At 48.9% G+C, this 16447-nt stretch overlaps 1 protein-coding gene across 4 annotated transcripts in view; it reads right to left on the reverse strand.

Annotated features, from left to right (window-relative positions):
- SNTB2 (syntrophin beta 2) overlaps positions 1-16447 on the reverse strand; it is a 230899-nt gene that overhangs the window by 74038 nt on the left and 140414 nt on the right. For 2 of the 4 annotated variants that reach the window (XM_029608316.1, XM_029608318.1), the window contains exons 4-5: positions 7655-7845; positions 7262-7458 (exon numbers count right to left, since the gene is read on the reverse strand). In XM_029608316.1, coding sequence (XP_029464176.1) covers positions 7262-7458; positions 7655-7845 — 388 coding nt within the window. The remainder of the gene's footprint in view (positions 1-7261; positions 7459-7654; positions 7846-16447) is intronic. The other 2 variants (XM_029608317.1, XM_029608319.1) reach the window with 1 other exon arrangement.

Here is a 16447-nt window from a genome sequence, read left to right on the forward strand (position 1 = left end):
CGAGCCCTAGTTGACGGAGGGTAGTAGCGACGTGGTCGAAAGAATGACTTCTTAGAGTCCTTCTTTTACGGTTGTTTGGAGGACACTTCAGGTGGGAGAGATGAAAGTTGTTTCAACGTCTCATGGTGGTCTTTTAACTCCGCCACAATCTGTTGAATTTGTTCTCCAAACAAATTGTCGCCTAAGCAGGGTAAATCAGCAAGACGATCTTGGACTTCTGGGCGAAGGTTAGACGATTTTAACCAAGCCCAACGTCTGGCTGAGATGGCTGTGGCTGACACCTTCGTGGAAGCATCGAATATGTCATAGGCAGTCCTAATTTCGTGCTTCCCTGCCTCAAATCCCTTGTGAAGAAGGGCTTGAAGCTGCGGTTGATATTGGTCCGGTAACGTGTCGGCAAAGTCTTGCATCTGCTTTAGGATGGCTCTGTTGTATTGAGTCATATAGAGCTGATATGAAGCTATGCGTGAAATTAACATAGCTCCATGATACACTTTCCGTCCCACACTATCCAAGAACTTGTTGTCCCTGGTAGGTGGGGTAGAAGAGTGTGGCTTAAGACGCTTGGCCTTCTTCTGCGCGGACTCAACCACAACAGAGCGATGATCCAGTTCAGGCTTTTGGAAACCTGGTGCTGACTGGACAAGGTATGTGGAGTCAGCCTTTTTGTTAACTGGTGACACTGATGAAGGAGATTCCCAGTTTTTCTTAAGCAGATCCAAAAATACCTGGTGTATAGGGATGGAAGCGATGATTTTTGGAGCATCCAGAAATTGAAGTAGTTCCATCATCTGGTGTCTATCATCAGCTTCAGATTGTAGTTGAAAAGGTACAACTTCTGACATCTCTTTCACAAAATTAATGAAAGATAGATCCTCAGGAGGAGATCTTTTTCTACTCTCTGTAGGAGATGGTAGCGAAGGCAAATCTGTGTCAGAAGAGGTATCATCATCATCACCCCAGGTATCATAGGGATCATGTGGGGCTTGCAGCCCTGATGGACCTGGTTGAGGCTCTGAAGGCATCGATGGAAACCGAGGTGGAATCGGTGCAGTAGGTGGAACCAGAAATGGCATCGATGGCTTCGGTGCTGCCGATGGAATCGGTGCCTGGCGCGGAATCGGTGGAGCCGAAGGATAAATCGGTGGAGATATACCAGAAGGTACCGATGGAACTACCCCGGAAGGGGGAATTCGAAACGGTGTTTCTCATGCCGATGAAAAACCAGTCGGAGACGGTGGTGTTGTCGATGGCACTGGAATCACCGATGGAAGCGCCGTCATGAGTGCCTCCATACGGCTCAGTAGCGGTGCTAGCGCTTGTATCCACGGCTCGGTGGTCGGTTCCCTCCTCGGTGGCGAAGCCGGTGCCGGTGCCGGTGCCGGGGGCGGCACTGGAACCGGTGCCGGAGACGGTGCCGATGGAGGTTGTAATTTCTTCATCGCTTTCTCGATGGCCTCCTGGACCAGCCGGTCCAGTTCTGCCCGGAGACCAGGGGTAACTATACCCGGCTCGACGGGAGAGGGAGGCTGAGGCAGGGCCGGAGGGACCACCGTAACCGGTGGGATCACGGCCCCCACACCCCGAGAGGGTGAGGGTTTCCTCGATGCCGGCGAACGAGACGTGGAGGGTGTCCGGTCTGTTCGCGGCTTCTTTGTCGGTGGCTCGGCTTAAGCAGAGGTCGATGGCTGTGGATCCTCGACAGGCCGAGACTTGTGCCGTCAATGGCGGTGCTTTTCTTTCCGATCCCCTCACCCATCCGGGGAAGGGATGGGAGTCGACGGCCGAGAAGCGATCGATGGCGGACGGTCACCGGAGGGTTGACGATGATGGTACAACTTCGACGGTGCCGGTTCCGATGACGTCGATGCTATCGATGGCGTTGGGGTGGGTGCATGGAAGAGGAGCCCCATCTTCTCCATCCTGGCTTTGCGACCCTTGGGTGTCATTAAGGCACATTTGGTGCAAGTCAGGACATCATGCTCACTACCCAAACACATTACACAAACCCTGTGGGGGTCTGTGATGGACATAGTCCAGGTACAATCCGGACAACGACGGAACCCCGTTGCCATGGCTGGAAGCCAAATATTTAGGCTGGGGATCGGTAAGTGCCAACAGGCCTCGAGGGCCAAAATCGACGGCAGTCAATAGAAGAAGGCAAAAAACTTACCGGGGTCCGTAAGATGACTAAAAATTTGTCGAAGGGAGACCCCTGAGGGGCAAATTTTCTTAGGAAAATAATTTCCAAATTCCTGTCAGGAACGTGGTTAGAGAGCTCCTTTCACCGCGTGGCAACTGCTGCGCGGAAAAAAGAAGACTGAAGGGAGACCCCTGCTGGCTGCAGGGTCAGTGCCTTGCTGGGCATGCCCAGTAGGGGCCAGTCAAAGTTCTGTTTAAACTTTGACAGAAGTTTTCCGTGGTGGGCTCCATCCTCGATGTCACCCATTTGTGAGGACAACCATCCTGCTTGTCCTGTGAGAAACTCCGGAATCACAGAAACTGAGATATGGCTCTCTGCACGACAGCGCCTGAAGTTCCAAGATCCGTCGAGCCGAACAGATGGAGACTAGGAAAATCGCCTTGAGTGAGATCCTTGATGGTAGTTCTTTTCAGCGGCTGGAAAGGTGGGATGGTGAAAATCCAGAGGACCAAATTCAGGCTCCAGGAGGGGCAGACACTGTGAATCGGTGGCTTGACGTGTTTCGCTCCCCGCAAAAAACGTACAATGTCAGGATGAGATGAAAGAGGAGCTGTATCCGAGTGATGCACTAGGGAGCCAAGGGCCGCCACCTGGACCCTGTGGGACTTGTAGGCTAAGCCTTTGTCTAGACCCTGATGTTTAAAGGAGAGAAAGTTGGCTACCGAAGCACGACTCTGAGAAACCTGTATGTCGTCACACACAAATACTTTCCAGACTCGCACATAGGCGATGGATGTAGAAGTCTTCCGGGCTTTGAGGAGAGTGGAAACGACGGCATCCGGGTAGCCGCGTCTTCTCAGCCTGTGCCTTTCAAAAGCCAGGCCACAAGACAGAAGCGATCTGCCCGGTCGAAAATACCGGCCTCTGACGTAGGAGGTTCGGTAGATGTCCCAGTCGAAGCGGTCCTTCCACTGCCATGTTGACTAAGTCTGCAAACCATGGTCTGTGAGGCCATTCTAGTGCCACGAGGATTACAGGTCCTTGGTGGACTTCTACCCAAATTACTTTTCCCATCAAGGGCCATGGCGGAAACACGTAGAGCAGAAGGTGTTGTGGCCATGGGAGGACCAGGGCATCCATTCCTTCCGCTCCGTACCCTCTTCTGCGACTGAAGAAGCGCGGGGCTTTAGCATTCTGTTGAGTGGCCATGAGGTCCAGATGGGGGGTTCCCCATCAGCGGAAGAGCAGCTGCACTGCTTCCTCGGACAGTTCCCACTCTCAGAGATCTAAGCACAGACAGCTTAAGAAGTCTACCTGAACATTGTCCACTCCCGCGATGTGGGAAGCTGCTATCCGGAAGAGGTGAATCTCCACCCATTCCATAAACCTGTCCGTCTCCCGGGATACATGATGGCTCCTTGTCCCCCCCTGGCGGTTGACATACGCTACAGTCGTCGCGCATTGTCAGAAAGTATCCGCACCGCTCGCCCCTAGACTAGGGGGAGGAAACATTGCAGTGCGAGACGAACAGCTCTGGTTTCCAGGCGATTGATTGGCCATTGCGCCTGCACGGGCGTCCATTGACCTTGAGTCGACAGCCGTTTGCACACCGCTCCCCAGCTGGAGAGGCTGGAATCCGTGGTGACGATCACCCACTGGGGAACCTCTAAATCCACTCCCTGCAATAAGTGGTCTGGGTTGACCCACCAGAGAAGGCTGTCCTTGGCAGAGTCCGGTAGCGGGAGCAGAGCCTGGAATTCGAGATACTGGCTTCCAGCAAGAGAGTAACTCACTCTGTAGAGGACGCAGATGTGCGAAGGCCCAAGGAACTAAATCTATAGTGGAAGCCATAGCGCCCAGCACCTGGAGGTAGTCCCATGCTGTGGGAAGCGGAAGGCAACTGAAGCGCTGAATCTGGGCGAGTAGAGATTGTGCCTGGTCCCAACAAAGGAAGACCTTGCCCAGCCTGGTATTGAAATGGGCTCCAAGGAAGTCTATCGTTTGTGAGGGCGTAAGACTGCTCTTGGCCAAATTGATGACCCATCCGAGAGAGCAGAGAAATGGAGGACTCTGTTGACCGTATGCTGGCACAGATCCCTGGACTTTGCTCAGATGAGCCAGTCGTCCAGATAAGGGTGTACCAGAATCCCTTCCTTTTGTAGGGCTGCCGCTACAACAACTATCACCTTGGTGAAAGTGCGCGGCGCAGTTGCCAGACCAAATGGTAGTGCCTGAAATTGGAAATGCTAGCAGAGGATCTTGAAGCGGAGAAAGCGCTGGTGATCTTGCCATATGGGGATGTGTAAATAGGCCTCCGTCAGATCCAGGGAAGCTAGAAATTCCCCTTCATGTATTGCTCCTATCACGGAGCACAAGGTTTCCATCTGGAAATGTGGGATTTTGAGGGCCCTGTTGACCATCTTGAGATAGAGGATTGGACGAAAGGACCCTTCCTTTTTGGGAACTATGAAGTAGATGGAATAATGGCCTAACCCTTGCTCCGCCAAGGGCACCGGGATAATGGCCCGTAAGTCCAGGAGACGATCGAGCATCTGGTGAACTATGCATTGTTTCTTCACAGGCCCGCAAGGTGAGAAGACGAACCTGTCTCTTAGGGGCCGAGTAAATTCTAAAGCATAGAGGCGCTGTAGAATATCCAGGACCCATCTGTTCTCGTAGTAGAGAGACAGCCGTCCCCCTATCCTGGGAGTCTAAGAGTGGGCCGGCAAAATTTCATTGGGAGGATTTGGAGAGCGCCCCTTGGGAGGGGGTATCCCTGGCCAGTCTTTGTCCCCGAAAGGAATGGGACCAAGACTGAGCTGGAAGAGGGCATCCTCTGCGTGGCTGTTCGTGATTGCCGAAAACGACGTTGACCCCAGAAACAGGTACGAGTAGCACCGAAAGTCCTGGAGCTCAGAGGATGATCTTTGGGTAACTTGTGGATCTTGTTCTGCCCAAGGGATTTGATGAGCTGGTCCAGTTCCTCCCCAAATAGCAACTTCTCTTTAAATGGAAGCAAGCCCAGCTGGGACTTGGAGGAAGAATCCGCGGACCAGTTGCGGAGCCAGAGCAGGCATCTAGCCGAGACTGCGGAGACCATAGATCTGGCCAGCACTCTGAGTAAGTCGTAGAACGCATCTGTGCCATAGGCTATTACCACTTCCAAGCGTTCCGCCTGCTGCGCCTCCTCTGGAGGTAGCTCTTGAGTACTGATCAGCTGTTGTACCCATTGGGGGCCTGCTCTTTGCATAAGAGAGCTACAGACAGCCGCTCAGACCCCCAAAGCGGACACCTCAAAGACTTTCTTTAGGTATACCTCGAGCCGATCCTGCATATCTCTCAAAGCTGCACCCCCCATGACTGGAATGGTGGTTCTCTTCGTGACCACCATAACTGACGCGTCCACCTTTGGGACCTTGAGGAAATCCAAGAAGTCTTCAGGGAGTGGGTACAACTTGTCCATCGCCTTGCCGACCTTCAAAGAAACCTCAGGAGCATCCCGCTCCCTGGATAACAACTAGAGGAGCATAGCATGAAAGGGAAAAGTCTTAGCTGGTGGGCGGAGGCCCGTCAGGACGGGATCCCCTTTTCTTGCTGTCGTACTGGGCTCTGCAGCGTCTTGTGGGGCCTCAATATCCAGTTCGTCCAGTACAAAGGGGATAAGAGGATCTAACTCATCCCTCTGAAAAATCCGCAACACCCGGGGATCATCCACTTCTAATTGTACCGCAGATGTCTGATCATCCAGGTCTGGGTCGGTATCCGGATCCTGAGGCAGCGGATTGGGAATGTGAGGGTGGGAAACTATCCGCACCCGGGAGGACCCTTGCGGTACCCCTGGCGCTTGGGGGGAGACTGGTTGTTGGGGGACCCCTTCTCCAGAAGACCCCAGGGGAACTCCTGCTCTCGTGCCTTGCGGAAGTCCTGGTACCATAGCATTCCCAGACTCATCCAGCCTAACTGACTTGTAAGGAGGGGGGGCTAAGGCTGAGTCTATCCTTGCTAAGTAGGCATTATGGAGCAAAAGAATAAAACTCCACGGAGAAAGGCTGTGGAGGGGGAGCGGGGGGTGGGACCGCAGGAAATTGCCCCGATGGTGCTTCTGCAGGGAGTTGTCCCGATGCAGCTTCTGCAGGAAATTGCCCCAAAGTAGCTCCTATATCTGGGGGGGGGATCGCAGGAGTCAAAATCGGCGGTGAGGAAAAAAGAAAATCTGCGGTCTGCTGCTAAGTCTGGCTGCGTCGGAGCAGGCAGTGCAGGAGACAAAATGGCTGCCATTCCCACGTTGGACGGGAACGGGGCCGACCCCCGCACCCTGAGGCGGCACCTTGCACATAGGCCCTCCCGGGAGAGCCGCGAGCTGGGCTCTCCACATGCATAGCATCACGTTGGCTGCGGCATTGGAGGGGAACAGAATCGGCACAGAAATCACCCTCCGGAGGCTGCCAGCAGCTACAAGAGAACTTGTGCTGGTAAGGTAAAACAGACGACCAATGTAATAAATACAATTTAGACAGAAGAATAGCGCCTCTCTGTCAGAGCTGCCCTGAGGGAACAGTGTCTCAGGGCAGTTGGTCATTGTCTGCGATGGGGGGGGGGAGAGGATGGACCACCAATGTGCACCCCCTTCGGAAGGCTATTCAGTCAAGAGGATTCCTGTGAGAAGAAAAAAAAAAAAACAAAAACTTACAGAACTTACCCCAAAATGGAAAGAAAGACAGACAACTATGAACGCTAATAGAAACAAAAGTTCTGTCTGCAAGTTTCAGGAGTACTGAAAATTTAAGACAAAGCCTTCACAGATCCTCCTGCATACTTTAACTTTTTTTTTTTTTTTTTAATTTGATCCATCCAAAAGAAAGAAGATAGTAAAAAAAAAAAATGTATGAAGATTATAGGGGAACCACAGGTGCCACCTTTCATCTGCTGGAGTCAGAGTAATACTGGCTTTGCTATTCTTAATACTGAAGGGACGCAGAGGGCGCTCCAACCTATAAGGGGCCGTCCTTACAATTTTGCTCTGATTCCATCTGCTGGAAGGGGGACATAACCCACTGTCTGGACTGATCCGGGTACGTACAGGGAACCAGCAATAACCATCTCCTCCACCCAACATACCTAGAGAGACTTCCCTGATGAGCTCCGCAGCAGAGTGGCATCCCTGAACCAGTGTCCGGGTCCAGGAGGACAGGTCTCTATGTGTCTCCACCCTGAAGACATGCATTTCAACGCCCTGGCGAGAACCTGTCCGTGTAGCAAAGGTGAGCTCTGATCCGAAGGAGGGCGAACCATGTCCAGAGCCAGAACGCACCAGCCTAGAGAGCAAGCAGAACAAGAGGCCTCATGACCAGCACAGGATTCCCTATGCTCCCCCAGTAACCAACAGGCCATGCTCCATCCAAACAAGTCACATACACATTCTACAGTGCTGCAAAGACTGTCAGAACTGAACAAAATGGGGCATTTTGGCATCTGAACAGTAGCAAACTCGCTCATTTAAAAGCCAATCACCTTGGCTTAGAGTGCAGTGACTTCAGTCCCCCACAGCCTCCATTCACACAGGGCAACCTGAGGAAGCTGACAATTTTCAAAGAATGCAAGACGAGTTGGCCAGTTTCCCTTTTCAAACTCCAGAGTGCCCCGTTTTGTTCTTCTCCGGATGTGGAGCACCAGAGTGTCAATGGACTCAGGAGCCGATTTCCCTTGGAGAGAAAACAAGATTGGTTTAATTTTATCAGATTTCAAACCAACATCAGATTTAATATAAGTGTAGATAATAAAGATTCTGGCATCTCTTTCCTAGCTGCATGTGAAGATCTCAGATATGCTTCCCGCACTATGTACTGCTTCAAGATTGCACTGGAAGGTCTTTCCACCCAAGATCTAGGTCCCAGCTGTGAGCACACAATGCATTGTTTCCTGTGCAAGCTTACACTGGCTTAGCCTCTATGCTGAAGGAGCAGAAGTTACAGTGTCTTGCATAAGATCTGGCAGAGTTTTGTGCAGTCTTAGTTCAGAGTGATCCAAGAAAGAACTGCAATGACCTATATGTGCCACAAGGCAAGAGAAAGCCGATCCGACTTCTGCAGTCTGCCAGCCGCAAGGTTAGAACAGTAACATCAACTCAAGCAAACCAAATTTGACCCTTTGAATTTTTTATTTTATTATATCTCACTATTCTAGAAGAACTACAGTTTAGTCTGCTGATGTTGTCATTATTGCTATGTAATTTGGGGAAGGGGGAAGCTGTCTGGGGATTATACGTATGCTGGGGAAAATGTACTTGTGTGTTCATCTGAAGTTGCAATTGGTTAAACTTTAATAAACAAACAAACAAACAAACAGTGGGCAACTGGGACAGCAGTGTCATTGCCTGTACAGAAAGCAGCAGCTCTTCTGGTCTGCCCATTCCTTTGGGTCACTCCAGCTCAGTTGCTGATTGGGGTGAGATGATATTGTAGCCTTTTGCAGACAGACAATCAGGTGTGCATAAATTCCCCAGGTACCATCGAGTGTGGAGCTGATTTCTCTTTGTGGAATTGAATTCTCATTGTGGTTAAGTATTCTTGCTTATTACTTATAAGTATTGTAGAAGGCTTCTGTGAATAATTCCTGTCTGTGTTTTCATTTATTTATAGTAAGATATTATTCTAGTAAATGAATTTGCTGTTTGGTTGCTCTGCTATACAGTTAAGATTTAAAACAAAACAAAAAAACACTCCAGCTTTTAATCTGATAAAATCTATTTCTCATTTGGAGTTAGCTGGCACAAATAATCTGTTTAAATATTAATATTGGGGCATAAAGTCTGTTTAAAAAATTTTTACAAAAAAAGGACAAACAAACTTCTAGAAGTGACCTGTTCTATCTAGATTGGGTGTGGCTGTCTCAGAACTTGGGGGAGGTAAACAGAGAAGCAGGAGAACCATTTTGGCCAGTGCACAGTGTGGAGCCAGGGAGCACTAAATATTCTTGTGTCTAGCTAAGTAAAGGTTTAACTTAGTTAAACTTACTAAGCCAATCAGGAGGGGGGTCTTATTAAAATCCATTGCAGATTCAGAGTCCTGTGAACATCTGTGACCAAGGGTTAACTGTTTAACACTTCAAATATATCCAGCATAGCCCTCTGCTTCAATGGCAGGGGAGCAAGACTGATACTTCACTTTCAATACATAGCCAGCATGGCTCTCTGCTTCAATGACAGGGGAGAATGAAGAAAGGTGGATCTATATTCAGGCAACAATCAACAAGGACTGAATTACACAGTCTGAATAAACAGATAAGCATGGGTGTAGCTTGCTTATTGCGGTGGTTAATACCCCTAACTAAATTAAGCTATTTCACTTAGATGCAGTTCCAACACTGCTCTCTACATTAATGGTGGGGGTGGAAGGGAAATAGAATAAAAAAAGGTTACTAAGAGCCAAGAGAAACAGATAAGTATGTGAGAGAAAAAAAAAGTGTGAAAGCTTGCTGGGCAGACTGGATGGGCCATTTGGCCTTCTTCTGCTGTCATTTCTATGTTTCTATGTATCAGGGAAATGGTTTCACGGCTGCGATGACAACGCTGCTAGTTGCTAGCTCAAACACTAGTTCATTTTGAAGCCCATTTTGGCACTCCGCAAGAGGCTAAGCCAAAGTAGGAACCTCTGGCATCTTTTACATTGAAAAATTTGGGTTTGGGGAAACTTTATTGTAAAATTTGAGTTGAACCCATGCACAATGAAAATCTCTCATTGTCATGCAACAGAAGAAAGATGAGGAAGTGGAAAGATGCCTGGCAGAGGAAAGGCACAAGGACAACACGGTAAAGAGACAAAGTGCAGAGATAAAACTTCAGAAGGCAGATGAGAAGGAGGAGGAAAGAGCATGAGCAAACTGTCAGAACAGGTGGGCCTACACCATTTCTGGCAAACTGATTTCTGTCACAACCTTGCCTGTGAAGGCATTATATCCATTCTGTTATTGTAACATTCTTTTTGAGAGGGAATTGGAGAAATTACTTACCTGATACCGTATTTTTTCGCTCCATAAGACACACTTTTTTCCCCCCAAAAGTGGGGGGGAAACGTCTGTGCATCTTACGGAGCAAATGTAGCATCTCTCCCTCTCGCGCGCCATCCCCCTCCTCCTCCCCCCAACTCAGCTCAATCAGCATGGCGGCGCAGGTCAAATGCACACCGCCCCCACGACCCTCTGGTGTGTGTGGACAGATGCTAGGGAGATGGCCCACACCGATCATGGGCCCAGATGCTGTGTCGTCCTCCGCCAGCAGAGCTCGAGCTCCCTGCCAGTCTGCTGCTACTGGGGCACACCCCGCCGCAAGGGCCAGCGTGACACAGACCAGACATCAGCCGCCCGAACCACGTGGGCTATGGAGGCCCCTCCAGTTCAGACGGCTGGCATTTGGCCTGCGCTGCGCCGGCCTTCGCAGCAAGATGCACTCCGGGAACAGCAGAGAGGCAGGGAGCTGTTTGAACTGGAGGGGCCGCCGTAGCGAACGCGGTTCTAACAGCTGATGTCTGACCTGCGCCACGCCGATCTTCACAGTGAGATGCACCCTGGGAACGGCAGACCAGCAGGGAGTTCGGGCTCTGCCGGCGGAGGATGATAGATGGCATCGGGGATTGTGGTTGGTGCACGCCATTTCCTTCTCATTTGTTTGGATGTATTGGAGAGAGTCATGGGGGTGGTATACTGCCTGGGATGGAGAATACATGACACAGACCTTTGCTTTTTTGGTTCTTTGTGTGGTTCAGTGATTTCTGATAAAATGTTTCTTGCATATGAAGCAATATGGCTTTTCAGAACTGATTAGCAGTTTGACAGCTGAAATTAATGAAAAGCAAATAGAATTACTGCATGTGCTGATTAAGTGGCTACCTGTTGAAATATTAGGAGCAAATTGCTCTCCTATCAATGTAATATAGCCCTGACTATTATTGAACTCTGGAGCAGGCATGAAAGTTTAAAATAACTGGTGTGAGAGAGCTGTGTGTATGATTGTCTGTGTATATGTGAGGGAGAGCCAGTGAGTTGAGTGGAGGAAAGCGCTAGTGAGTGTGAAAGAGCCTATGTATGTATGTGAGGGAGAGAAAACCAGTGAGTGTGTGAGTACCTGTGTGGATGTTCTCTGCCTTACTATAAAAAATAAAACCAAAAAAAATCCCACGGACAGCCACCAGGGGGGAGCTCTGTACAGAGCCCCTCATGGGGACAGAATTTTTTTTTTCTTATTTTCCTCCTCTTATGGTCAGGTGCGTCTTATAGTGTGAAAAATACGGTAATTTCGTTTTCCATAGTGTAGACCAGAGCTTTCCAAAGTGTGTGTCGCGACACTTTAGTGTGTCGCCTGCAGTTTGCCGGTGTGTCGCGCAAGCCCGGTGCACGTGACACACCGGCAAGTGGGAGCCAATGCAGCCGCCGGTGGAGCTCATCCCACTGGCAGCTGAGCAGTGAAATATCGCTGTGCTGTGTGCCGGAGACACACAGCAGGAAGATCAGCAGGGCCGTGATGGAGCTCACGTCACCACGGCCCGAAGAAGAAAAAGGTCCTGTCAATACATGCAGGTGCTCCTCCTCCTTCCTGCCCATGCGGCCCCAGAAGAAAAATGTTGCCGGAGCCGCGTGCAGAAGAGGAGCAGCAGCGTTGTTGCAGCGGGCGAGAAGAGGAGGCGGCCGGATAGCAGGGTCCCCACCGCGGATCAGCCCGAGAAGATCAGGGCCGCTGCCGTCGCCGCGATCGGCCCGAGAAGATCAGGGCCGCTGCCGAGCCCATCCTGCAGCGACCCGTGAAGAGGAGGCCCAGAGGTAAGAGAGAGGCTGAGGGCCCGTAGAGTGCGTGTATGAGGTGAGTTGAGCGATTGTGTGTGGGAGTGAGGACCTGAATATTTGCAGAGACTGCATGTGAGAGAGCCTGTGTGTGTGTGAGAGAGACAGCATGTGACAGTGAGAGCCTGTGCTTGAGTAAGACAGCATGTGGGAGTGAGAGAGAGCCTGTGTGTGTGTGTGAGAGAGAGAAAGCATGTGAGAATGAGAACCTGACTGAATGTTTGAGGGAAGAAGATGGAGAGAAAAGAAATAGAAAAAGAGACAATATGAAAGGAATTGGCAAAAAAATAAGAAAGGGGAGGTGGAGCAAAAAAGCCTGACACCAACCGATTAGAAAACTAAGATCAGACAGCAAAGGTAAAAAAAAGAAATAAATTACTTTTTACTGATTGGCACATGTAATCTTTGGTAATGTGCAAGAGTAGCACTTTCTCTATGCCGATTTCACAATGTACGAGATCAACATGGAGGAAGTGGAAACCCACGGGGCCTGCACAGAGGAGGCAGCAGAATGGGCTTCAGTGCCAATAGCAGCAATCAGCGCCTCCCCAATAGCCATGCGGCATCAGTAACAGTGGCAGCAGAGGAATGAGAGAGGCTCCGAGGTTGCTGGCAAAAGAAAGAGAGGGGGTTTGTCTTTAGTGTGTGCCTGCCTGAGGGTGTGTCTGTGTATGAGAACGTATGGGTGTCTTCCTGGGGTTTGTATGTGTGAGAATAGGTGCCGGCCTGTGTGTGGTGTATGTGTGTGTGAGAATGAATGTGTGCATGCCTGGGGGATGGGGAGGGAGTGGTGTGAAAATGAATGGAAGCCTGCCTGGGGGTCAGTTTCAGTGTGTGAGAATGTTTGGGAACTTGCCTGGGTGTGTGTGTTTGTGTGTATGTGAGGGAGCCAGAGAGAGTGTGTATGAGAAAATCCAGGGGAGTAAGAGTTTGTGTGGGGGGTGTGTGTGGAGGGAGAGAGAGTGTCTTAGAGCTTGAGAGTGTGTCAGTGTCTGTGAGAGCGAGAGGTTATGGTGGGTATAAGAGCATGAATGTGTATGTATGTGACAGTGTATGTGTGAGTGAGAATGGAAATGTGAGTATGTGTGAGAGAGAGAGGATAACCTCCTAATCCTTGACAATATCAGGGTGACTGGAAATCAAGAGCTCCCACATATGGACAGCAGGGGCTTTTTAAAATCCTTATTAGTTTTAATTATTGGGTGTTATTTGATATATGAGCTATTTTGAAATATTTTATTGGTGTTTGGGAAATTGTAAAAAATGTATATGATTTTAATGAATAGAAATTCTATTTATCAGTAGTTTTAAAATATTCTTTTATTAGTATGGTTTTACTATTATAACTGATGCTTTATGTTTCTTGATTTTATTTGTTTTATGAGGAATGGTGGTTCTGTTTTTCCATTATTAATACACAGAGTCTGGCTTCTTGGGGTTTCCATTTCAGTTTTTGTCTAATTTGTGCTCCTTTATTTTGTATTCTGTATTTGGTGAGGGTCTGTCTCTGCTCTGTGTGTGTGACCATGATGAGAAATTCACTAGCATAGGGATCTATAGCAATCTGGTTTGTTTTGTTTCCTCAGTAGGTGGTGTATTGGTATTCTAGGACCCAGTATAATATTTACCCTTGCTTTTTCACAGGTAGGGTTATTGTTGTTTGAGTCCTTGGTGTTATTACTGTTATGTTACAATGGTATTGCAGTATAGATTTTGAGTGTCTTTTTTTTGTGAGGTTTTATTTTCGTTCACAATGTGCCTGGCAGTGGAAGGTGTTTGTGCTGCTGTTAGTGTGAGGTGACACCAGAATTTGAAAATATCTTTTAGTATGATGAGCTGTAAGGGAAACATCCAAGCTCCATTGTTTGAGGGAATTTCAGTGGATGCACAGAGTTACAGAACTGGAGGTGCAGGATTTATATTGACATTCTGTCCCTTCCTATAAATTCCAGACTTCACTCTCATAGCCATATAGAATTAGTTGAATGAGGCTATCAAATAATTATATAGTGTGAAACTGGCCAGCTTTTTAAAATTATGCAGAAGACCCTTTGGACTTTCTTATTAACACCAAATATTCAAAAGCTGTGTTCATCCCATCAAGCTCATATATCTCATTAAAGAGGTAAATTGAATAACACAATAACTTTGTTTTATTATTGTTATTCATAAATTATAACAATAACATTAATCTTGGAATATTATATATTTTTAATATAAATGAAAGGTTTTCACATGATAGGTTGTGTCGTGAAACATTTTATTATGTATATATTTAAGGAAACATACATAAATTGTCGAAATACATTTTGTTCGTTTAACCTTTAACCTCTGGTTTGCTAGTAGACTGAATTACCGTGTCACAAAATTATGTTTGTCTAAAAAGTATGTCACCAACATGAAAAGTTTGGAAAGCTCTGGTGTAGACAGATGGACTTGGGACCAGTGGGTTATGTGTTCCTCTGCTAGCAGATGGGAGACTGAGTCAGATTTCAAAGCTGACGTCACCCTAGATATACCCCTGCAGTGACCTCAGCTCCTCAGTATCCTCCTCGAAAAGCCATTGTGGATATATATCTTTGCATAAACATCTTGATTAAACTTCTCAACTTGATTAAACTGATTTAAAGGAAAATTAGTTTCTTACCTGATAATTTTCGTTCCTGTAGTACCAAGGATCAGTCCAGGACACCTGGGTTGTGACTCCGCACCAGTAGATGGAGACAGACTAAAACTTGTGGGCGGAGCCATATATAAGCCCCTGTGCCAGTCACAGCCCCTCAGTCATACGTAATGTCAAAGTAGAAAATTCCAAAAGCCAACATAGCTAACCATAGAAAACTTACTAAGTAAACGAAAATAGCTCCAACACCCCTACAGGAAAACAGACTCCCCAACCGGGAGAGCGAACAAAACAAGGGGTCAGCGTATTATAAGAAAACGACAATGAGCGGACTCTCCATTACTATAGTGCAACACTGCGGGCGGGATCCTGGACTGATCCTTGGTACTACAGGAACGAAAATTATCAGGTAAGAAACTAATTTTCCTTTCCCTGTACGTACCAGGATCAGTCCAGGACACCTGGGATGTACCAGAGCTAAGTTATCGAGGGTGGGAAGCAGAGAGTCCCGCTCGGAGTACCCTTCTCCAAAACCCCCAGCATCAGTAGCCTGAACATCCAACCGGTAATGTTTAATGAAGGTATGCAACGATTTCCAGGTAGCCGCCCTGCAAATCTCTTGAGGCGACACCTGAGAAGATTCCGCCCAAGACGCAGCATGAGACCTCGTCGAATGAGCACGAAGACCTACCGGCGGTGATTTACCGCGCAAAATGTACGCGGAACCAATGGCCTCCTTGAGCCAACAGGCGATCGTCGTGCGGGACGCAGCAGAACCTTTCTTCGGACCCGACGTCAACACAAACAGATGATCCGACAACCGAAAAGAATTTGTAACCTCTAGATAGCGCAGAAGAGACCTCCGCACATCTAGTTTTCTCAAGTCCCTCGATTTTGGATCTGAAGACTCCCCTACCGCAAAAGCGGGAAGTTCAACCGATTGATTCAAATGAAAAGCCGATACGACCTTAGGCAGAAAAGAGGGAACGGTCCTCAAGGAAACCCCCGAATCGGAAATGCGCAAGAAGGGCTCCCTACAGGACAGAGCCTGCAACTCGGAAACTCGGCGAGCCGACGCAATCGCTACCAGGAATACAGTCTTCAACGTGAGATCTTTGATCGTAGAACGCTTCAGAGGCTCAAAAGGAGCTGAGCATAAAGTCGAGAGCACCCAGTTGAGGTTCCAAGACGGACAAGGAGGCCGCAAAGGAGGACGGAGGTGTTTCGCTCCCCTTAGAAAATGGGAGATATCTGGGTGGAGAGCCAGGGAGACTCCCCGGACTTTACCATGCAAACAACCAAGCGCCGCCACTTGGACCCGTAGGGAACTGCATGCTAAACCTTTGGCCAGCCCAGCCTGGAGAAAAGCCAAAATATCAGGAATAGTAGCGGAAGTGGGATCCAGACCCCGCTCTACGCACCACTCTTCAAAAACTACCCAGACTCTAACATAAGCCAGAGAAGTAGACTGCTTCCTGGATCTCAGCAACGTGGCAACTACCGCATCTGAGTAACCTTTGCGCTTCAATCGATTCCTCTCAAAAGCCATGCCGCGAGACAGAAGTGATCCGCATCCTCTAAACAGACGGGGCCCTGACGAAGGAGCCCCGGAAACCCCTGTAGACGAAGGGGTGGCACCACCGACAATTGGATCAGATCCGCAAACCACGGACGGCGCGGCCATTCCGGCGCCACCATGATCACGTTGGACGGGTGCAATTCTATGCGCCGCAGGATTTTGCCGATCATGGGCCACGATGGGAACACAGAGTAGCACGTCCGCTGGCCAGGGAAGAGCTAACGCGTCGACCCCTTCTGCTCCTCTTTCTCGGCGTCGACTGAAAAATCTC

Source organism: Rhinatrema bivittatum, chromosome 7, assembly GCF_901001135.1.
Source record: "Rhinatrema bivittatum chromosome 7, aRhiBiv1.1, whole genome shotgun sequence".
Taxonomy (NCBI): domain Eukaryota; kingdom Metazoa; phylum Chordata; class Amphibia; order Gymnophiona; family Rhinatrematidae; genus Rhinatrema; species Rhinatrema bivittatum.